At 37.8% G+C, this 23,462-nt stretch overlaps 1 protein-coding gene across 7 annotated transcripts in view; it reads left to right on the top strand.

Annotated features, from left to right (window-relative positions):
- TNS1 (tensin 1) overlaps positions 1–23,462 on the top strand; it is a 236,648-nt gene that overhangs the window by 202,904 nt on the left and 10,282 nt on the right. For all 7 annotated transcript variants that reach the window (XM_070952600.1, XM_070952525.1, XM_070952672.1 and 4 more), the window contains 7 exons: positions 4,731–4,935; positions 6,247–7,121; positions 8,798–8,884; positions 12,300–12,431; positions 13,383–13,475; positions 14,692–14,769; positions 22,601–22,672. In XM_070952600.1, coding sequence (XP_070808701.1) covers positions 4,731–4,935; positions 6,247–7,121; positions 8,798–8,884; positions 12,300–12,431; positions 13,383–13,475; positions 14,692–14,769; positions 22,601–22,672 — 1,542 coding nt within the window. The remainder of the gene's footprint in view (positions 1–4,730; positions 4,936–6,246; positions 7,122–8,797; positions 8,885–12,299; positions 12,432–13,382; positions 13,476–14,691; positions 14,770–22,600; positions 22,673–23,462) is intronic.

Below are 23,462 nucleotides of genomic sequence, written 5' to 3'. Positions count from 1 at the left end.
GAACACTTTGGAAGAACTGTGGAAAGGATGGAACAATTTTCACTTGCCAAAATATCTGGTTGGCTTGCCGTGGGTGTATCAAAAGGCTAAACAAAACAAAATGTTCGTCATAGATTCAATAGCATCATAGAGTGTTCAAGGGTTGCTGTATGCACGCATTAACCTCAAATAAATGTTGACAGAGAAATGGCAGGGAAAGTACTATTTATCTAAGGGTAATATTTTCCATCTCCTTGATGTAAACACGGGCAGACTGCTTTTCCTTCTTCTAAAATATTTCCTAGGTAAATATTCTAGTTCTACTAATCTGAATGTTTAGTAGACACCATTTGGTAATTTCCTGTTGCAGAGTTAGTACTTCTGGTGAATGAACTTCAGTCTTAGTTAATATTTACCACTTAAAGCTTTCCAGAAAACTCTTCCAGTTTTGTTGATTGTAAAGTGAGTACTGGAGTTCTCGATACATATACCTGCAGTGAGTTTAGTTATTCCCAACTATCTATGACAGGGTGTCAAACTCGCGTCCTCACAGTGGCGTCATGTGACGTATCATGACTTTTTCCCCCTTCGCTAAACTGGGAGTGGGCATGGCCAGCGTGTGATGCATCCGACCCATGGGCCACGAGTTTGATAGCCCTGATCTATGTACATTATCCTAAGCAATGTTAGGCCTGATTAGACATTAGCTGGGCAATGTCTTGATCTTTCCATGAGCCAGCTATGGTCTTGGTAGATAAGATGGGCAGTCATACCAATTGAATGAATGAATGAATGCCCTTCTATCTCTGCCCTTATTTACTGATGGTTGTGGTATGGTTGCCTATGTTACCATCTTTGAATGGGACTAACTTGCACAGATGTAGCAGCTGTAACATGATGAAAGGTACACCCTAAAAGAGTATTTCTTCCAACATTATGGGTTATTTTTTCCAGCAATCTTTGTATTTCATTGAGCAGATCATCAGCTTTAAAGAAACTTAGCATTTATACGTTTAAACCAGAGGTGGGTTTCAGCAGGTCCTGACCAGTTCTGGAGAACCGGTAGTGGAAACTTTGAGTAGTTTGGAGAACCGGTAAATACCACCTCTGACTGGCCCAGCCCCCATCTATTCTCTGACTCCTGAGTCCCAGCTGATCGGGAGGAAATGGGGATTTTGCAGTATTCTTCTCCTGGAGTGGGGAGGGAATGGAGATTTTACAGTATCCATTCCCACCAAGCCACTCCCACCAAGCCATGCCCACAGAACTGGTAGTAAATTTTTTTGAATCCCACCACTGGTTTAAACACATTGAGAATTCTGATAGGGATTGTGAAGTATTAACCAGAGTAATTCAGATATAATTTTATGCAGGTTTACTCAGGGTTAAGCCCTACTGTATAGAGCGGCATTTAGTCATCCATTAAATTTTGCTGTTATTCCCTGCTTCTTCCCCCAAACAACACCATGCTAAAAAACAATGGCTACATTTCCTTTTTTCCTCCCATACAAGGTTCCTGTAGTTACATTTTATAAAAATAAGTAAAAATAGAAAGGGACTAGGGGTAGGAAACTAAGCCACAGTTCAGCTTCAGGTGCAATTTGCCTTAAGACATTCTGTATTCTCTTAGTTGAGTTCATATTTAGTCATTCCTCTGCAACTATATAAGGAATCAGCATTCTTATTAATTATTCTCTTCTTCCACCCCCAAGCAAGGCCACTGCTGGCTTCAAGAAAATCTATATAAACAAAAAGCCAAGGCAAGAATTTACATTTTTAAGAAGTTGTTTAGGACAGAACACAGCTGGGATACAACTTAATCTTTTGGAAAGCAGCTGCATTTAGGTATTCCAAATAAACCAAAATAGAATCCTAAATATTTTCTGAACAGGATGTCCGCATCATTATAGATTGCTGAGACAAAATTTATGGAAGTTAGTCAATGCTGTTGGTCAGATATATTCAAAAATCAGTTGTTATTTTTCTTTTTAAGGTGGCAATCTACACTGAGAGACCTAGCATCCTTGGCTAAGACTTTGTTAGTCTAATAACATAATCGAATTTTACATCTTTTTAAAACCTCCCTATTGATTTTATTTCAGAATAGATGATAATGATAATGGTGATGATGATGATGATGACCATTATCCTTAATGGTCCATAAATTGCTATGGGCACTTATTCCATAAAATGTGGAGGGACTAACAATATCTAATTATGCAATTAAAATAATAACAATGAAGCATAACCACCCAGATTAATTAATAATCATAACAATTTTAAAACAACAATAGGGACTCCACAAACAAACTAACCCCAGAATTTTTTGCAAGGTATAGCATGCGTATCTAAGCAAATAAGAAAAATGAAAAAAATAAAAATAAAATAGCAAACATTCATTGATTCCACAGTCCACCTGCTTCAAAGGTTCTTTATTGCTATATTTCCTAAATATGGTATTTTTTAAAAAAATCTCCAATCCATTTACCAAGCACCATTAAAGATATGGGGAAAACATGCCAGTTTCCATTCTTTAATCATAACCACTATGAAAAGGATATTAAAGGATAAGATGTTGGGTCAATCAAGTAGATATCTAGATAGTTAAAAAATTGTGTTGATAAGTAATCATCAATTGTCCTTCATCATTATCTTCCAATAATTTGCAGGCAGTTGAAGTTTGGAGCTTAGTACTGGTATATGCTTTAGTGCACATTGAACAAGATTTTAGTGTACTTATCAGACCAAGAAAAACATTCCAAAAGAAAAAAAAATACTCTAAACAGTGAGCAGATGACCCTTAACTTTTATACATGAGAAAGAAACAAATAGTGTATTTCAACCTACTATCGTTCCTCCTTGTTGGATTTTTTTTCCTGCAATCTTTGAATTTAGTAGCTTTGCAATAAACAAGAACAGTTTTTTGTTTGTTTTGTTTTTCCTTTTTCCATTTCATAGAGGTCTTGGCTCTCCCAGAAGTTTCTCATTAGTTTGCAAGCTAATGCCTAACCATGCTATTTTTAGATAGGGAGGGGAGCTGGAAATGTGTAGCAGCAACAGATGTAATTACTTTAAGTGGCATGCTGGCACATTATACACATTGCGAGCCTTTTGAGGTTGCACTTCAGCCTAGCACCAAAGTCTTCCCATTTTTTATGGCCTTTCTAAGTTTGGCCAAGCTAACTGTCCTGGGCTTTGGCCTCACAGAATGTTCAGCCCAGCCTTCTTCATCCTCATTTTCTTTCCTTCTCTTCTTTCCTGCCTCCTCTGCCAGTTGGCAAAAGTCAACCTTGGACACATCAGGAGAAAGCTTGGCCACCAGTCTGATCTCCCCAGTTCCCAAATCTTGCTTCATCTTCATAAAATTGTGCCTTTATTTAACTGGTTTCCATCTTAGATGTGTTAAGGGTATTCCCAGCATACTATTTACAATACTATCCTATATAGTTTACATTCCTTTTACCTAGTTCGAGGTTCAGAGGAAATTATCCAGTGGACTGCCTATACTACAAAGAACATCATAAGGCAGATGCAGCATATACCTGAGTTTATCTTCAAACAACAGTTAAAATAGCCTCATGTAACAGCGGTCCTTGTATTTGTGACTAATTTAAGAGACCACTGTTTTCATACAAATCCATGCAGCTTCATCTTGAAATTCTGGAAGCCACAGTGTCTCTGGAATCAGTAATGATTCCACATTCATTTTGCATATAGAAGAATTTGAACATTTTCAGAAAGAATAATTTGTGACAGCTCACACTTCAAGTTGATTTATTTTGGGGACCTGAGTTGTACCTAAACTGATTTTAATACTTTGGTCTGTCTTGGTTATATTGTTGTTATGTTTAAGTCGCTTTGAATTTATGTGGCAAAGAAAAATAGAGTAAAAAGGTTTGAAGGGTAAATCAATTATTGTTATGTTATGTTGTGTTGTGATGTAATTTTATACTGTACTGTACTGTACTTGTACTACGTACTGTACAAAAAATGTGAAATCACAGCTGCAGATCCTTTAACTGGTGTTGGCCTTCATTTGTATGAAGTTCTTCCCAAGAATCTATGTGTTGTTATAATGTATTAGTGTAGTTTCTATACATATTCAAGCAGTGAATCCTTTTGTAATTGACAGATGGACATTTTGTCAATGTGCAGTGCTGTCCAAGATTTTTTGATATGGCGTCTAGTGTGCTCATAGCCACTGGGGCCACCATGGCTAATTTTATACCATAAACTTTCAATTTAGATGTTTAGATCTTGATACATTGTGAGCTTCTTAGTAATTATATAATTATTATTATATAATTATAATAATAATCATAATTATGTCTAATTATTCAGATATAATTATGAACGAAGACTATATCTGTTTATATTCAGAAATCCCACAATACCTGCTCTTTTTCAACTACTTTTTCAATGTTATGTTCCCACTGATTTTTCATTACTTTCACATGATAATTTTTACAACTGTTCCAATGATTCATGTTGGTGACCGTATTATGTCATTGTTTATAATCAGTTTGTGTGATCTTGTGTGAGCTGAGTATATGATCTACTGCTTCTTCTGCTTCTTTGCGTAATTTGTATTTTGAATAATTTGAATCATTACTATGATTATTATTAAAATTTATTAGCTGACCAACTCCAAGGGAATCATGATTACTAGTGGTTAAAAATGGTTTACGGTTTCAAGCAACTTAGGCATCATTCTTCTGTTTGCTTGTTTTTCTCCCCGCATGTAAATTTAGGGCCCCGGAGCTATGTGGAATCTGTGGCTCATACAGCAGCAGGCAACAGCGGTGGGAGCGGAAGCAGCATTGCTGGGAAGCTCCAGCCATCTTTGGTTTCAGAGACCTACAGCACTGAGACACCTGTAAGGAATGAGTCCCTCAACAATTCTTTCACCTTGCCTAGCCCAGCCTCTGCCAGCAGCCCTATACATAGCATGGACGGGTAAGTTGCAGGAGAGACAAGGCTGTCAGATGCATGGAACTGCCTTCTGTGAGCAAGATCAGTGGAATGAAGGACTGAAATAACAATTTATCCATGGCTTTGATTATTGTAACACTGGAATAAGACAAACGAGAGAGAAAAGTTTGCTTTATTGTCAGAGGAAAGAATATGGGAAAGAGATATTCTTTCCCTTTTCTTTGCTTATGTTCATCCACTCATGACCCAAGAGGAAGAAAAGTATTTGTGCACAATAAAAAAGAAAGAAAGATAATATCTACGAATTTTTTTCCCCAAAATAGGAAATGCAAAATTGTTTCCAATTATGATCCGGAGAAATGTTTCATAGAGTAAGAACCTCATCAGAGCTTCTTCAATAACTCTATGTTATCTTGTTCCTTCTTGTAATATATGCTTAGCTATCAGGACAGCGTGCCCAAATTCAACTAGTTCATTATTTCTTTTTTCCTAAAAAAAAATTATGAAGCATTTTCCCCACTGGAAAGGATTCTATGTGTCAACAGTATGATTTTACCAAACTGTTTATAAATCTATAAATATGTTTTGACCGCATGAGGATATCCACAGTTCACATTTCTCCATAAGCAAAAATGTATTGTGAAATTCTTTCCTCTCTAAAATGTTTGCAATAGATTGTGTGGGTTTCATAATGGCTTATAAACTGCGAAATTACAAGATGAAATAAAATGACTTCCTCATAGGCAATTGTTCTATTACTTTATTTAAATATTGTTTCAGAAAGAGGAACACAGTTGAAACTATTTCCCCTGAAAACAAATAATTATGGTCACTTATCTGAATGAATATCAAAGATAGAAGTGCGAGCATGATTTTAAATCACTATGACTTAAAGGAGAAAACTTTTGGGAACCACATCAGAGCAGTGGGTGGTACCAGAATGGAGAAAGAAGTTTCTTTTTCCTCCATTCCTTTAGCTCCCTCTCATTCACCTGCTTTTACCTTTCCCAGAGGGAAATCAAGGAAACCACACAAGTTTCCTATCTGAATTCCAAATCAGGGCTCTCCAAACTTGGCAACTTTAAGACTTATTGACTTCAACTCAGCTGGATGGCGGAGGAATTCTGGGAGTTGAAGTCCATAAGTCTCAAAGGCTTAGGAAATGAAACTGAGGACTGCATATACTGTACTCCAAGAGCCATAGCATTTTAGCCCCTTATTTTGTGAGAAATTTATGGAGCATTATGTTTATGTTCTTGCAACTTCAAATGATATTCCAGGCTATGAATGAATCCTTTGATAAAGTACTTTAATATGTTTCTTTGTTTCCTCCAGGATCTCTATTGGTAGTTACCCATCAGAAAACAGTGCCAGCATAGCCATTTCCTCCCAGCCATCTGCCGAGTCCAGCTTCCAATCCACTAATCTTTCTCAGGGTCCTTCAGCACACAGCAGTTACCAAAATACATCTACATCAACTCAGGGCCTGCCGGTCTCTATGAATGCCGACTTCCCTGATGGCCGAACCAGCACTCAACAAGATAACCATCCAAGGCCTCAAGCCCAGATCATTGCATCTGGGGTCCAAGTCATGCCTGGAAGTCCACATGCCCTTCATAGAACAGTAGCTACCAATACTCCTCCTAGCCCAGGATTTGGGCGAAGAACTGTTAGCACAAATATGGTGGCCATTCCAGGAAGCCCAAGCATGAACAGGCACTTAATGGGTCCCCATAGCACTGTTGTTTCATCACCTGGGAGTCCAAGCCATGCTCGACACCAGCCCTTAGCAGGGGGTAGCACAGCCATGATTTCTGGGAGTCCCAGTCTGGATCGACATATGATATGTGGGTACTCAACTCCAGAGGAAAAGCAACAAACACTGTCTCGCCAGAGCAGTGCTTCAGGTTATCAAGCTCCCTCTACCCCATTATTTCCTGTCTCCCCTGCATACTATCATGGAATTAGCCCACATTCCTCTTCCCCTGACTCGGCAGTATATAGACAGGGCAGCCCCACCCCACCCCAACCATTGCTCCCTGAGAAAAGAAGGATGTCATCGGGGGATCGATCAAACAGCCTGCCCAACTATGCTACAGTGAATGGCAAGACTTCATCACCCATTTCCAGTGGCATGTCCAGTCCCAGCAGTGGGAGCAGTATGGCCTTTCATCATACTCTGCCAGATTTTTCCAAATTTTCAATGCCAGGTAAAACTTCTTTCATGTTCTTTCTCACTTGAGAGTTAAGCATGCAGCTAGTTCTCAACTCCCAACCGCAATTGAGCCCAACACTTCTGTTGCTAAGCGAATCAGTTGTTTTAAGTAGTAACATTGTTGTTAAGTGAATCTCACTTCCCCATTGACTTTGCTTGTCAGGTTACAAAAGATGATCACATGACCCTGTGATGGGGTCTGAGTTTTGTTCACGTGACCATGGGGGATGCGGCAATAGTTTTAAGGGTGAAAATGGTCATAAGTCACTTTTTTCAGTGGCGTTGTAATTTTAAACGATCACTAAATGAACGATTATAAATCAAGGACTACCTGTAGAGGATGATAGCAAAGGTTCTCCAACTTTGTGGTATCTTGATTTCCTTTAAGGGATATCAAACTAAAAAGTATATAAAACAGAATTTATCAGAAGACTGCAGCTAGTTCTAGTTTAGATAAACTAACAAGCAGAACCCCAAGCAAGTTTACACAATATCTCCAGTTTCTACACAAGCCTTAACACATTATTTAAATAATTAAGTTCCTCAACACCATCAAGAGCTCCCACAGTTTGTGTTAAGTTGCTTTCTTATCTTTCATTCTAGTTGCTCTTCCTGTCAGTACTTAATGGATGAAGAGTGATCACCATGAAGAATTTTCTTAATATAACCATAGTTTCGTATGTGCTTTGCAATGAGAGAGGACTGTTATTTGCTAAATATCAAATATCAAGGACATACATTATGGATTTTTTGTCCATTCCAAGTGTTCTTGGAACGTTGGAAGAATAGGTCCACAGCTGATCTGCAGCAGTGGATTGCTAGTATGAGTTACTTAACCAATGTTTTATTAATTTCCTTTCAACAGAGGGGCAAGAAAAAGGAATTTTTAGCTAATTGTTAAATTTTGTAGCATTGCTTTGTTTTATAAAATTTCTAGGCCTTTTATTCAGGGCTGGATTTTCCTATAGGCTAACTAGGCTTCAGCCTAGGGCCTCAAGATCAAGAGGGGCCTACATTCAAATTGTTAGCAAAATTAAAATTACACTTTCACTATAGGTGAAAGGGCCACATAAGTGGAATAGCCTAGGGCCTCTTTTCATCTAAATCCGGCCCTGCTTTTATTCCACTCAGCATCTCTTTCCAATTTTAATGTTACATTACATTATATGGCCTGTTTATAAAAGTAATTGCATGATGCGGTTTTTAACACCAAATAAATGAATTTGATATTTCTAATTGTTTTTGGCAAGACTATATCATCACTATTATCCTTTTCCTACAGGAGAGGTCATTGATTATCGATCTTACCAGTAATCATCATAGCTTCATAAAATCATTTATCTCAAATTAATTGACTTTGATTAAAACTGGGAGCAAGTGCATGGTAGCTGGATTCAACTGACATCTTTTAATAGGTTCAGTTAGAGACCTAGTAGCTCCATTCATAGAGTATGTCAAGCCTGGTTATTTGTAGTGATTTAATTTTTCTGTCAGTGTGCAAATTGTGTGAGCTCACTGAGTTTGGTCAATGTACTTTTCGGTATCTTTAGCAAACTCAGAAATAGACTAATTTTATAAGCAGGTTGAGCAGGTTGTACAAATCTAGTCCACAAAATTTCTACTGCACAAATGTGTTCAGTTCCTCCTTGTTTCTCTTTTCCTGTTTCTTAGACAGCAGTCCTGAAACAAGAGCAAATGTAAAGTTCGTCCAGGATACTTCGAAATACTGGTACAAGCCAGAGATTTCCAGAGAACAAGGTGAGGGTTTTTTTTTTTATGGCTCACTGAAGCTCCTTAACAGTTAGAACAAGTTCTGGCAAGCATGTGATTTTCTTTTTTGTTTCCGTGGAAACAAATCAACCATAAAATTATGAGGAACACTAAATATTCTGTTAGAGCACTTTTTCTCCAAGAACCCTCAATGGTGACAGGATTTATAATAACTCTTTTTGGATCTCTGTGGATAGTTATAGTTCTTCTGAGATACAAGATAGAAAGAAAGGTTAATTTCTTCTAGTTTTTGCAGCTTATGTGATAACCTTACTTTTACAAGTTGGCAAAATAATGCCAATGTTTAGGTATGCTGCAGGATTCAAACTTGGGAGAGGCCCCTCTCTCCCTCCTTCCCTCCCTCCCCTGACCATGCGAGCAGACAGAGTGATTACCCTCTCACCTTGTGTCACATGCTTCTTCTCTTGTACCACCACGTAGAAAATGGGGTTTTATTTGTTTGTTTGTTTTTATTTATTTTTATACTGTCCCCATAAGGTCATTTTGGGTCACTTACAGGTTATAAAACAAATTGAAAAATAATTAAAACATATCAAAATGCAGGTTCGAATCTTACCAGGCTCAAGGTTGACTCAGCCTTCCATCCTTTCTAAGGTAGGTTAAATGAGGACCCAGTTTGTGGGGGCAATAAGCTGACTTTGTATAAATATACAAAAGTATGAAGGCTATTGCTTAACGCATTGTAAGCCGCCCTGAGTCTCCGGAGAAGGGCGGCATATAAATCAAATAAAAATAAAAATAAATAAAAAATATTAAAACTACCCAAATTAAAATTTTAAAAACCAAAACTGAAAAAACAGACAGCACGGAGATGAAGTTTTCTTATCCTGTTAACCACTTCCAGCGGTGAGCACCTCCCTCAATAATATGGATATTCTTTATATAATTAAGAAGTTAGGAAGATTTCATAGAAGCATTGTTTCGTGGAAATAGAGACAATCAGCTGCAAGTCTAATAGATACATATTTCAGTTCCTTTGACTGACATATACCTCTGCACATAAGAGTTCAGGGGCTATGACTGGTAAATGGGACTTACTCACTAAGAGAAAATAAGTAAATATGGGCACTGTCTCCCATCACATTGAAGCTACAATAAAACCTTGATTGAACAGTTCATTTGTAGAGAGGCATATCTGCTAAAGCCAAATCTATATTAAATCCCAAAATATATGATTTGCAATAATTTTTGTCATTGCATAGAAATCAATTATGTAATGAACACAAATGGATGCAGAAGCATAAAAACATCAGTGATGGAAATGACATCAGTTGACCCAAAGGACATAAATTCTGTCCATTTTCTAAACCTTTTCAGAAATAACAGTTGGCAGTTAAAGTCCAAAGTAAAATTTTGTTCATTGCAGCCAAAGTCTGCTAAAGGGAGATCTGTAGAACTGAGTGTTTAATTTTATTATTCTTCTTCCAGTCAAAAAAGTACACTTCTACATTTGAATTGATTAGCAATTGAGCATGCAAGGGTATCTCTCCCAGTTCAGGATGGCATGGTCTAAAGCTGTACAAAACAGATTGGCCCCCATTTCAGCTTTCAGGGTGGCAAGCTTCTCTCCCCAGCTCGTGCTGATAAGCTGCCTGTCGTATAATTGGGAGTGAGCCCTTTAAAAGAGTAAGTTCATGTATCTGTCAACAGCCGTTCTTTTCATCCATTCAACAGCTGAAGCACTTGGCACATCCCTCATTTCCTTCATATCTCCCCTTTCAAGGGTAGAGTGACTGTTAGTGAATGAACATTGGCGCTGCTTCAGATCAGATTCTCAGGGACAGGGTCATTCCTGTCCCTGCTGTAATTCAGGCTTCCCAGAACCAAACCACAAAAGAGCTTTCACATTTATATCTTAGAAGTCGATGAGAAAATCCCCCCTTAAAGGAGGGGGTGGCATGCATTCATGCCAGGGCCATGTTTGCTCCTTATTCATGACATTGCTAAGGATATGCATTTTCCACTCTCCACTGAATGCTGCTGTTTTTTGTCCCCTCCCCAAATTATACAACTGGCAACATCATTCATAACCACCTTAATCTCCAGATGTTACATGGGAGACTTATAAAGGTGAATTCATCTCATCTTTCCAAAAGAAAACTGAGCTATAAATCAGAGAAGAAACAGAGAAATAGCTGGTGTCCCAACCAAATGGCTTTGGACAGGACAATCACATCTAATATTTTGGAGAGCTCTAGCTTACTGAGCTTTCAAATTACCTAAAATCATGTCAGTGCACACTGAACAGGGTAGAATAGAAAAACTTTTTATTTATTTTCCAGACTCGGTGCCTTTCTTGTGGGGTAAAGGACTCGTTATGCCAACTTGGGGCATATATACATTTCTCCTTCTACTGGGAGTATGTCTGGTGCTCTAAAGGTGGTGGGTTTTAATGGAAATAATTTTTCCCCATTATTCCTTGGCAATGCCCATGGGGGTCTCTCTCTGTTTAGAGAGGTATGAGATGCAGATGTTTCTATAAGAGGTGGGAAGAAGATTCCAAGGTTACATGTCTTCCTCCAAAATCAGAGCGCTCCCTCTCCCTCTCCCTCTCCCTCTCCCTCTCCCTCTCCCTCCCTCCGTCTTTCTCTCTCCCCATGGAAGAAAGTAGCCAACCTATTCTGGGGTTTCCTTACCAAACCTGGGAAGAAATGCTACTGAAGCCAACACAGATTATTTCTTTAAAGTTTAGGAATAGCAAAACAATTTCCCTATTAGAAAAGATTACAGCACACGGTTTACAGAAATGTTGATGGGGGGATAGGACATGATAAAGATGGGAGAGTCTCGTCATCTTTAATCATGATGGTATCAGAAAATTATGAAAGTTTCTCTAGTTCCTGACATTTTATGTTTATTTCACAATGACATGGAACCTTCAGATTTACAGTATTAGGTACCCTCATTATGGCTAACTCCTTGTTGATTGGAGTGGGGAGGGAAGCAATAATGTATTTAATAGGAGCATAGCTAGTACTGATAGTCCTCAGCTTACAACCACAATTGACCACAAATTTTCCATTGGTAGGCAAGACAGTTGTTAAGTGAGTTTTGCCCTATTTTATGACCTTTCCTGTCACAGTCAAGTGAATTATTGCCAGTTGTCAAGTTAATAACATGGCTGGTCAAAAGGTTGCAAAAAGTGATCCTAAAGGTGACGGCAGGACATTGCAACTGTCATAAATACACTTACCAGTTGCTAAGTGTCTGAATTTTGATCGGTGACCATGGGGATGCTGTAATGGTTGCAAGTGTGAAAAACTGGTCGTAAGTCACTTTCTTCTTTAAACCGAGAATCCTATTATTCATTTCTTTATATGTTTTTCTTATTCAAGGTTTAGATCCCTTTATGTTCACATAGTATGCTCTACTTCTTTCCCAGCCATTGCATTGCTAAAAGACAAGGAACCGGGAGCCTTCATCATTCGAGACAGCCACTCTTTCCGGGGAGCCTACGGACTGGCCATGAAAGTAGCTTCACCACCTCCAGGTGTTATACAGCAGAGCAAGAAAGGTAGAGCCATTCACACAACTTCCCACTACCCCCTTGTTCTTTTGAAACACGTGCATAGCAGGCTGCCTTCAAATCAGCAACCAGTTTCAGTCCACATGGGAATGGTTTGAGTTAGGGCCAGCAAAGATGCTATTGGGTGATAGAAAAATCCCAGTTTTTAATCCCAGGAAAATATATGCAACCTCAGTCTCTGCAACCTCAGAGACTAAACTGTGTAAAGCTGTGGCATGAGAAATCTGGAAGGTGTTTTTTTTTCAAAAGGCAACTGGACTTTGCTTTTCCTTGAAGTCGTTTCACTTCTCATCCAAGAAGCTTCTTCAGTTCTGACTGAATGGTGGAGAACGGAGGGATTTATATTCCTTGCAGTCTAGAGGACTAATGACCAGAAGACTGCAAGAAATATAAATCGTTCCATCCTCCATCATTCAGTCAGAACTGAGGAAGCTTCTTGGATGAGAAGCAAAACGTCTTCAAGGAAAAACAAAGTCCAATTGCCTTTTGAAAAAAGCACCTTTGGGACAACCATGACTTGGATGACTTCTCCATAGACATGAGAAATCTGGGTTTGTGATTTATGGAATCATAAGACTGGTTGGAGATTTTCTAGTCCAACAGAACTTGATTCACTGTAAAAGCTTTTCCTCAATCTGAACTATGAACAGCTATGTCATAGCCTGTGCATTGACACAGGGAATATATTGTTGGGGACAAACTCATTCTTTTCTTGTGCTAGAAATAGCTGGTCTTTAGCTTAGGCTGTCTTTTAGGTGGCAATTTATACCCTGTTTTCCCCAAAATAAGACATCCTCTGATAATAAGCCCAATCGGGCTTTTGAGCGCATGGTAATAAGGCTTATTTCAGGGTTCAAAAAAATATAAGACAGGGTCTTATTTTTGGGAAAACATGGTATTACAAGCCATCTATATTAAAATTCTAATTGATTCCTTTAGGAGATATCACCAATGAACTGGTAAGACACTTCCTGATAGAAACCAGCCCTAAAGGTGTGAAACTAAAAGGATGTCCCAATGAACCCAATTTTGGTGAGTGCCTACAATTTTGTCTCCACAACTTCTGTCTTATCCTGCCCTCTTGTGGAATGTATAGCAACAACATGTGTTGTTGCTTTTAAACTTTTTAGACTTTCCAAGTAAGGAACGGGAATATTAGTATTTAACTGACATGAATCTACTGAAGCTTCTTGGTTAATTTGTCTAAACTTCTGAAGACTCAGAAACTCAGTCAGGGTTGTTTGCAAAAACAGAAAGTATTATGGTACAATATGCATTTCTTTTAAGCATAAATGAACATGACACAGTTGCAGTGATACTGTTTAGTATTGCGTGTATTGTATTGAGGTCATTTAATTTCGTCTTCTTGCCAGAGGTATTGTTTTCATTTCTCTGCAAATATTCTCAGCCTTTCACTCTTCTAAATTAATGTGATGAATTATTCTTTGTCACGAATGAAACTAAATATTCTTTCTTTGCCAGCATGAATTATTCCATGTGATACCAAGTATAGCTTGCTTATTGCTTGCTTGTTTATTTATTTATTTAATAAAATTTTTAAAAACTCCCATCTCTTTTTCTGTGGGATGCTGGGAAGTATATAACTAAAATAAACAAGTCTGTAAAATTTATTTAATTCATTCATTCAGTTTATATGCCGCCCATTGGACTATCCAAAGTTTGCCGATTGACTTTGTATGCAGATATTTCTTGATTCTGCTTTGAACAATGGATTGCCACAGAATTTTGTGGGATTAATACAACTAAAATGAAATGTAACCAACAGGCTTTAAAATGAGTCTCTGAGCATTGAAGCTTAGTTTAGTGAATATCCCATTTATTTTGATTGTGTGAACATCCACAAGGAATGCTCACACCATGCAGAATACAGCCGGAGAAATGTGCTTCATAAATATGTAGCTATTATTTTTAGAATGGGAAGCCCTAATAAACAAATATCTCAGTTTATATGGTTATCTATTTTAGTGTTGTGACCCTGGGCTGTGAATACATCCCAAATAAATACATAAACTGCAATCAGGTTAGAAAAAAAGGTTTGATACATCATTGCAAGTATCCTTAAACTCTGTTATATATGCCCGGTGGTGTAACCAGATTTTTAAAACCATACAAAAGGCCATCAAAGTTGGGCTTAATTTAATCTCTGGGTGGTTAATGTCCGAAAAAAGAGGTGCCATGACAGGATAACATCCTTTAACTTTGACCAGATCTCTTTTTCTCTTTCTAGGTTGTCTCTCTGCTCTGGTGTATCAGCACTCAATCATGCCTCTGGCATTGCCTTGTAAGCTGGTCATTCCTGACAGAGGTAAAGTTCCTCACATTATTACATGGGCATAATGTCATTTTATAGAATATTTCATCCTGGCAAGTACAGGGACAACACCAACAAAGTTTGAAGTCAACTTTTATTTCAGGAAAAATTAGAGGCAACAGCAAGAATATTCTGCAAATGGAAGGGAACAGAGATTAGGTAGAGTGTATTGTGTTATAAGTCAGTTGTGTAGTCTTAGGGATTCAGGTACAGAAAGTTTTTTTTATTCCAGAGTTAGCAACCACGCTGCATGCATAGAAGAGGAAAGCTGATGCCAAATACTGTTTCAGCACTAGTCCCCTGCTATAATCTGCTGATTATATATCGGAGGGTATCTGCAAAAATGACAGGGAAAGGATGGGGTGGGGGGAAGATAATATAATGTGTTATCACTGCAAAACCCATAATTCATTACCTCTCTCCTTGCACCATCATTTCTTTGCCATTATGGGTACTTATGATAATTTGTATCTTACCCAACCAGCCAAGTTGTAAATCTTCAAACGCTAACCCAGTAAAAAGGACTGCTCACAAGTTGCAGCTTACTCTTGAATAGATTACTTATGCACATTGAGATTTTTCCATGCATGAAAGTATTTCTATACCTGCCTAAACTGAACAATTGGATGTTCAGTCATGAGGCTCTTAAGGCCTCATTCTCTAAGGAGGATTCCTGGGGGTAACTTATAATAACACAGTTTGAAAGAACTCATGAGGATTTAGGAGATACTGTGATGATATTGAAATATTGCTAAATGTGCACACAGGTATTATTTTTTTTTAATGTAAAATATTTTATATCCATTGTAATTAAAACACCAAAATGGTATACAATAAACATAATAGAAACAACAGAATATTTTAGAAAAAAATGGAAATAACAAAAATAAACATTGCGGCAGCTGATCATATTGAGGGAATAGCAATAGCAATAGCACATAGACTTGTATACTGCTTCATAGTACTTTTACAGCCCTCTCTAAGCAGTTTACAGAGTCAGCATATTGCCCACATATCCAGTCTGGGTCTTCATTTTACCGACCTCGGAAGGATGGAAGGCTGAGTCAACCTTGAGCCGGTGAGATTTGAACTGCTGAACTGCAGCTAGCAGTCAGCTGAAGTAGCCTGCAGTACTGCACTCTAACCACTGCACCACCTCGGCTCTTTAAGTTGAGATAAATAATTTAATTCAATTTCTAATGAAAATATTTGGCATTTCTCTTGGGAATTTGTTTCACAGAGCATGTGTCAGTGAACAGAATTCTCACCTCTGCACTACAGCTCAAGAATATAATTAATAAAGGCAGGGAGATCTGTTCTCTAGATACAGTGACACAGAAAACTTCTTTGAAATTCCTACTTGGGTCAAGATGACCCAGTTAGAAATCCCAAAATCCCTTTTCTTCAAACAGACATGAGCCTTTAATCAGATGATTAAGGGAGTACACCAATGTTCCATATGTTAGTCTTCCCCCAAGTTCAAGCACTCCCAGCAAGAACTACATTGGGGATTGCTGATTTATAATGAGGGAGCAGAAGATAAAAATCTCTCTATATTTATTAAAGCATCAGCAATTGTCATATCTTCTATAAACAAATTCTACTGGCGCATAGTTAATTGAAAGCCAGATATATTTTTAGTCCATAACAGTTGAGTGGTATTTTTGTGGCATTCATGTACATTTTTTTTTTTTGTATAGGCCTTAAGAGCCATTAAAATATTATCTTTTGGGACTTCCAGAGGAGGTCAGAGATCAGGAGAATGAAGAAGAATTAAGAAAAGCAATAAAGACTAAGGGACTATCCCAAAAGTGCTTTTTTTTCCCTTCCAAAAAAACAGCTGAACTTTGTTTTTTCCTTGAAGATGTTTCGTTTCTCATCCAAGAAGCTTCTTCAGCTCTGACCAAATGGTGGAGGATGGAAGGATTTATATTCCTTGCAGTCATCTTCTACTTAGCATTCTTTCAAGAGTCATTGAGGTCACTTGAAGGTTTATCCGAGCCCTCAGGGCCATCTGCATAATGCAAATGGGTGTGGAGCAGTGGTGAAATTCAAATTTTTTTACTACCAGTTCTGTGGGCGTGACTTGGTGGGTGTGGCAGGGGAAGGATACTACAAAATCTCCATTCCCACCCCACTCCAGGGGAAGGATACTGCAAAATCTCCATTCCCACCCCACTCCAGGGGAAGGATACTGCAAAATCTCCATTCCTACCCCACTCTGGGGCCAGCCAGAGGTGGCATTTGCCAGTTCTCCGAACTACTCAAAATTTCCAGAACCTGTCAGAACCTGCTGGATTTCACCCCTGGTGTGTAGCCTTCTTGGAACTGCTGAAAGGATTGTATTGTAAACAGGACATAGGTGGTGTGTATCCCGCCCCCCCCTCCCCCGGTGGAGAGAGGGCTATTCAGTCTTTAATGTAGATGGCCTCTTTAACTCCTCTTTCAAACCAGCAGTCCTCTCTGAGTCTAGACTCTAGAATGATGTGGGCTCAGTCAAAATAAACTGTCCTGTCCATTGCAAATCATAGTAAAAACCCCTCTCTGAGAGAAATGGATGGTTAAGAAGTATGTAAAATAATAAAAAATAATAAAAAAAAATAATGAAATAGAATAAAATAATGAATTGTAAGTGGTGATTTTAGAAATTGAACACTAGAGGGTGCTAAAGATTTTAAGGAGAAGAGAAAAAAATGCAACTTCTTGATGCCATTTAATACTGGAAATACAAAACTTTATAGTTATAAGGTCAGATATATTAAAGGAGAACTTTAAAGAATGGAGCCCAAAATAATTACTACAATATCAGTAATGATGTTTGCTTCTCTGTATAGATTATGTTAAGCTCCAAAACTGAGTTTAAAATGTCAAGCTACAAAACTGAGAAAGACTGAGGTTCTTCTGAACAGTTTCCTTTATTGAGCCCTATCTATAGACAGAAATCTTGCCAAGCTAAAGGAAACTATTTGCATTATCAATGTTATACTCTGAGAATTCCTAGGTAGGAGCTGCATTAATTCTTCCTCCCAACAAAACTAAATCCAAACTTTACTGTTTCTTGCTCCTCTGGAATGCAGTTCCCCCTTCCTGGGAATCCATATCACATTCCACCACAAAAAGTTGTTAATTAAGGAATGACAGATGCGGAACAAATCCTAACTAAAAAGGCAGAGAAAGTACAGAGTGTGGAACCACACATGACAGGCCAAGAGAATGATTTGGAAAAGTTTGTATGTCATATTGAAATACATCAAGGTTGAGTGCTGATGCTACCACTAGAGCTGTTTTGACACTCTCTGTTCTTACAGTGGGGGAATACGTGTCAGTATAGTCCTCCGGATATTTCTGTGCGTAACCTTGTGCAACTAATCTAGCTTTATATAGAGTATTGCCTCCTTCTAAGTTCTTAATTTTATATATCCACCTGGTACCAATAATCGTTTTATCTTTAGGTGCAATTGCAGGTGTAAATACATTTAATCCTTGTAAACTTTCCATCTCTTTTTTCATAGCTAATTCCCATTTTTCTTTTTCTTCACGAGGGAGTTTTAAAACTTCCTCATAAGTATTAGGCGTTATTGGCTCACCATCCATATGCATTATGTAATCTCTGTATTTATTTGGCATTTGATTTCTGTTGTTTCTAATGGCTCTTTCAGGTTTGCTATTGTTATCATGCAAGTATCTTGCTTCTTTTTTTGTTAGTGTGTCTGTCTTTATTTTGTGTTGGATATTTGTCCAAGTTTTGGTTTTGCTTTTATATTTGTTGATATTCTGTTTTTCTATGGTCCCTTCCTCATGAGATTTTGTATCTTTACATTTATTTGGAAATATTTCATTAAGATGTAATTTAGACCAGTTGGCCTGTTCATGGAACACAGCTGTTCTGGAAACTATAAATTTGTTATTATTATCAATGAATCTGTACCCTTTGGTGCCAGTTTCATATCCCATAAATCTGAGTCTTCTGGATACGTTTTCTCCCTTTCTTCTCAACTGTTTAGGTATGTGTACGTCTGCAGTGACTCCAAATATGTGCATGTGTGCTAATTTTGGTTTCCTATTATACATTACTTCATATGGTGTCTTATTTACAATACTGGACCAGGTTCTATTTTGTGTGTAATTTGAATAATGTAAGGCTTCTGACCAAAATTGTTTGCTTAAGCCGGCATCCTCCAATGTGCATCTAATCATGGTTTGTAATGTGGAATTCTTTCTCTCTGCAATCCCGTTCTGAAACGCAGAAAATGGACTAGACGTGTAATGTAGCATTCCTCTATCCTTTAACCATTGGGAGAATTCTTTAGACATGAATTCACATCCCCTATCTGTCATAATTTGTTTTATTCTGATATTGTGTTGTGTTTCTATGCGTTTGTAAAATTCCTTAAATTTTTGAAAGGTTTCATCTTTGTGTTTTAATGTATAAACAAACCCATAACGGCTATAATCGTCTACTATTGTCAGGAAGTAACGTTTTCTATAGGTGATTGATGGAGTTAATGGGCCAACTAAGTCCATGTGTACTAAGTCAAAAATTTTGTTAGTTGATCTAGTAGATTTTCTTGGTCTGGGACTAGTTTTTAGTTTTGTAGATTTACATACTGAGCATTCCAAATAGTTTTCACAATTTTTTATTTTGACACCTTCTGCGTGTTCAGTCATTTTTTGTACTACAGGAAAACTGGCATGTCCTAACTTCCTATGTAAGATGTGAGCACACTCATCATGAATTGGTTTACCTATTTTTGGTTTTTTTCATTGTGTGCATCTGCGTGATCATGAGATATTTTACATTCATCATTGTCACTGTTACTAATATTTTCATCATCTGCTTCAATACAATCTTCCATATTTGAATCAATGTTATGCAACCATTTTTCCTTTGTTATCAGATAAGGTAGGCCTCCTTTAATCATCACAGTGCCTATATTTATTTTATTCTTCTCTAAAGTCGCTTTTCCCTTTGAGAAAACTATATTAATGTCAGAATCTCTACTTAGTTTTATGGCACTTAGTATGTTATGAGGTATTTCAGGTATTAACAATACCCCCTCTATTTTTCCTAGACCAGGCAAGGTTACGTTTCCTCTGCCTAACACTTGAACCTTTTCTTGATTAGCTACTTTTATTACAAATTTATCTTCTGTAAATGAAGACAATATATTTTTGTTATTAGTGGTGTGATTAGTTGCTCCAGAATCAATAAGCCAATTATTGTTCTCATTTTGCTGTATTTTAGTCTTGTTTATTTAATCCATTCAGTGAACCAGATTTTCTATCCTTTGAATTATCTCTGCCCCCTCTATTCTCTTTGTAATTTGGTGGGCTTCTATATCTATGTCTATCTATGGAAGGCTGTCTATAATTGTATTTGTTTCTATATTCTGACCTATGTCTTTCCTTTGAAATTTTGTGACAATCTCTTCTATTGTGTTCCCTGGATCCACAATTGTGACATTTAAATGTTTCATTATATTTTTCTTGGAAAGCTACTTTCCTATAAGGTTTGTGTTCTGTGTGATTGCTAGAACGATTTCTTCTTGAATTGTCTTCTGCTATCAATTTATTGGATAGACTTTCTATGGATAAATATCCTAGATTGTTAGTGTCTAAATGTGACATAAAACTGTCCCATGATGAATCAAGTGAGTTGATAATAACACTTTTCATTGTTTGGTCTGAAATTACCTCCCCCCTCAAATGCAGCTCAGCTCTTATTTTGTTTAAAGATATTAAATGCTCACTTATGGAAACCCCTGGTTTCACTCTAGATGAAAAGAAATCCTTAGACATTCTTGTGGTGGTAGCCACACTATCGCTGTGAAACAAATTAAACATGCATTGAATAATTTCTGAAACAGTCAGATTAGGTTTGATGCTATGATACATTGCAGGAGACACACTAGATATTATTAAGAAAAATGCTCTATGGTGTAAACAATCTATTTTTAAAGTCCAAGGTCTTTTTGGGGGACTAGTGATAAAAAATAGTAAATTTTCCTTCATAAAGACAACCTGGAGTTGTTGATACCATTCTTGCAAATTAATGCCATCAACCCTTAGTTTTGGGAAGTCACTGGGTAAATTTCCGACATTATTTTGTCCATTACTTACGACCTGGGGCAGTCCGTGGTCTCGCAAGTGTAGAAAATTGCAAAACGGCATGGGGATGCTCGCAACGAGTCTGCGTGGTTCTCTCGCCAGTTCATGTCTTCCCGGACCGTCTGCGTAGTTTCGCGCATGCGCGTTGTCCATTTCTTCTTTGTAGTCGTCGTGGAAGGTTCTCTCCATTGCGGCTCGCTCGCTCTGCTCTGCTTCAGACGAGTCGGTCTCTGGTTCGACTTTGGGAGTTCTGACGACGGCGGCTGCTCTCCTTTTTCTTTTGGGAGCGTTGGCACTTGCTTCGGTCTGTGGTGTAGGGCGGAATCGACAAGGCTCTCTGGGTTCGGGCGTCGGCGCTTTCGAAGTCAGGATAGGAGCGGGCAGGTCTTGAGGTATCGGCTTGCTCGCTCGCTTCTTCGGTGACTCTTTGGTAATTTTTAGTTTTGGCCCAAATGCAGCAAAAAGTGTTTTCATTGCTGATTTTATTTGGGATTTTGTTGAGTCATCTTCACTTTCTGGTTCTGATTCTTCTGAGGAGTTCGAATCTTCTTTTTCATTTTCGTTGTCTGATAACGTTTTTCGCGCCAGAAATTTTGAATTGAGCATTTTGATTGGCTCTGCTTCGCTCACCTTGGAGGCCTGTTGAAACCAAGATGGCTGCCATTCAAAATTTCGCGCGGGATCACTGTTTTTCTTCTTCGTAATGACTTTTTCTGCAGTCATATTACTCACTATTTTTGGGTCTTTAGACTTCTCATTAGTGATGTTTTTCTCTCTCGCTGCTCCGCTGTTCTTCAGCATTTCTTGGAGGTTCGCGATGAGGCTTTCATCATTCTTCTGGCTTTTTAATAGTTTTAATATCTCTGACCTGAGTTCGTTATTCTCTATTTCGATTTCTTCCTGGTCATCATTTTCGTCTATTATTTCTTCGTCTTCAGTGGTGTATTCTTCGGATTCTCTCGAAATTGCGTTTGTGGATTCGTTGATTATTTCTTGTTCTGTTTCCATTTCTTTGCTGTAGGCCCTGGTGTTGGGCCTATCTTTCTTAGACATTTTTAAGTTTTTATTGAGTCAATTAACCATCCTCTGCTACCAGCTTGTTGCAATATTTTCAGGATCAGACTCAATAATATTAGTGAGAGTTAAAGTTTTAAATATACTTCCTTTTATTTACAATAGGCATTCTATATTCACTGAATATTCACAGATAGAAGCAAGGAAAAGGGTGTAGGTGGCTCCTTATATATACAATGGGTGGAGCTATAAGTGGGAGTGGTGAATTATGAATACATTAAGAAGTGAAGAATAAGTTAACCCCTGATACCCCATTCATATACTATTTACACATTAGAGAATAAGGCATTTACATCTGACAATATTCTTTTTTCTTTTTCTTTTTTCCTGTGCTTTTTATTCATTCTTTGCATTATTTTCTATTTTTCAAAGTTTAGTTTGTATTAATTTTTACTACTGTAATTAAAATTAATAAAAATTTAAAAAATAATAACAATTATATTTAAATATACTGTCTTTGGATCCCTGCATTATAAATCAAGACATTCCCTTTTAAAGTTAACTTAGTTATCACCCCTTTATTCAGATCCAGAAATCTGAAAAATAGAGTTCTCCATAAATATAGATTGTTAGACATAATACAGAAAATTAACATAGATGTGTATTTATAGACAATAACCTTCTCTGTTTTTTTTATTTAAAGATCCTATGGATGAAACAAAAGAAACAACATCATCCAGCAGCTCAGCAACTGATTTGCTCAAACAGGGAGCAGGTGAGCGATTTAAGATTACACATTTTGAATAAACTGAAATGAAAATCAAAGGCACCCTAAATGATTAAGATGTTAGATTATTGCCAAGAATTTGTGGGTTCAAACTCATATAAAGCCAAGAAACCTCACTGAATCACTAGACCAACCACTTAATCTGAGCCCATTACCTCATGGAGCTGGGTTTGAGGCAGTAGTGGAATTCAATTTTTTTTACTACCCGTTCTGTGGGTGTGGCTCGGTGGGCATGGCTTGGTGGTCATGTGAGTGGCTGGGCATGGCCAACTCAATGTCACTCCCACCCAGTCATATGACACCCCCCCACGACCACCACACCTACCCAGGTTTTGTGGCTCCCAGTGTTTTCTGTGGAAAATGGGTCATGTGACTGGGTGGGCGTGGCCAACTTGATTGGTCTCATCCTTAGGAAATTTCTCCTTAGTTCAACTCACAATAAAATAGCACAATAAAATAGTACTGTTCCAATATTTAGAATAGAATAGAATAACAGAGTTGGAAAGGACCTTGGAGGTCTTCTAGTCCAACCCTCTGCTTAGGCAGGAAACCCTACACAATTTCATACAAATGATTATCCAATCTCTTCTTAAAAACTTCCAGTGTTGGAGCATTTACAACTTCTGGAGGCAAGTTGTTCCACTGATTAATTGTTCTGTCAGGAAATTTGAGGGGCTCCAACAAAAATGAGGGAATCAATCTATTTTCCAAAGTACCAAAAGGCACAACAAGAAACAATGGATGGAAACTAACCAAAGAGAGAAGCAACCTAGGATTA

This window comes from Pituophis catenifer, unplaced genomic scaffold (assembly GCF_029215685.1).
Source record: "Pituophis catenifer annectens isolate HBS135680 unplaced genomic scaffold, rPitCat1.0.hap2 SCAF_1, whole genome shotgun sequence".
In the NCBI taxonomy this organism is placed as follows: Eukaryota; Metazoa; Chordata; class Lepidosauria; order Squamata; family Colubridae; genus Pituophis; species Pituophis catenifer.
This window is presented reverse-complemented; position numbering and strand designations above follow the sequence as displayed.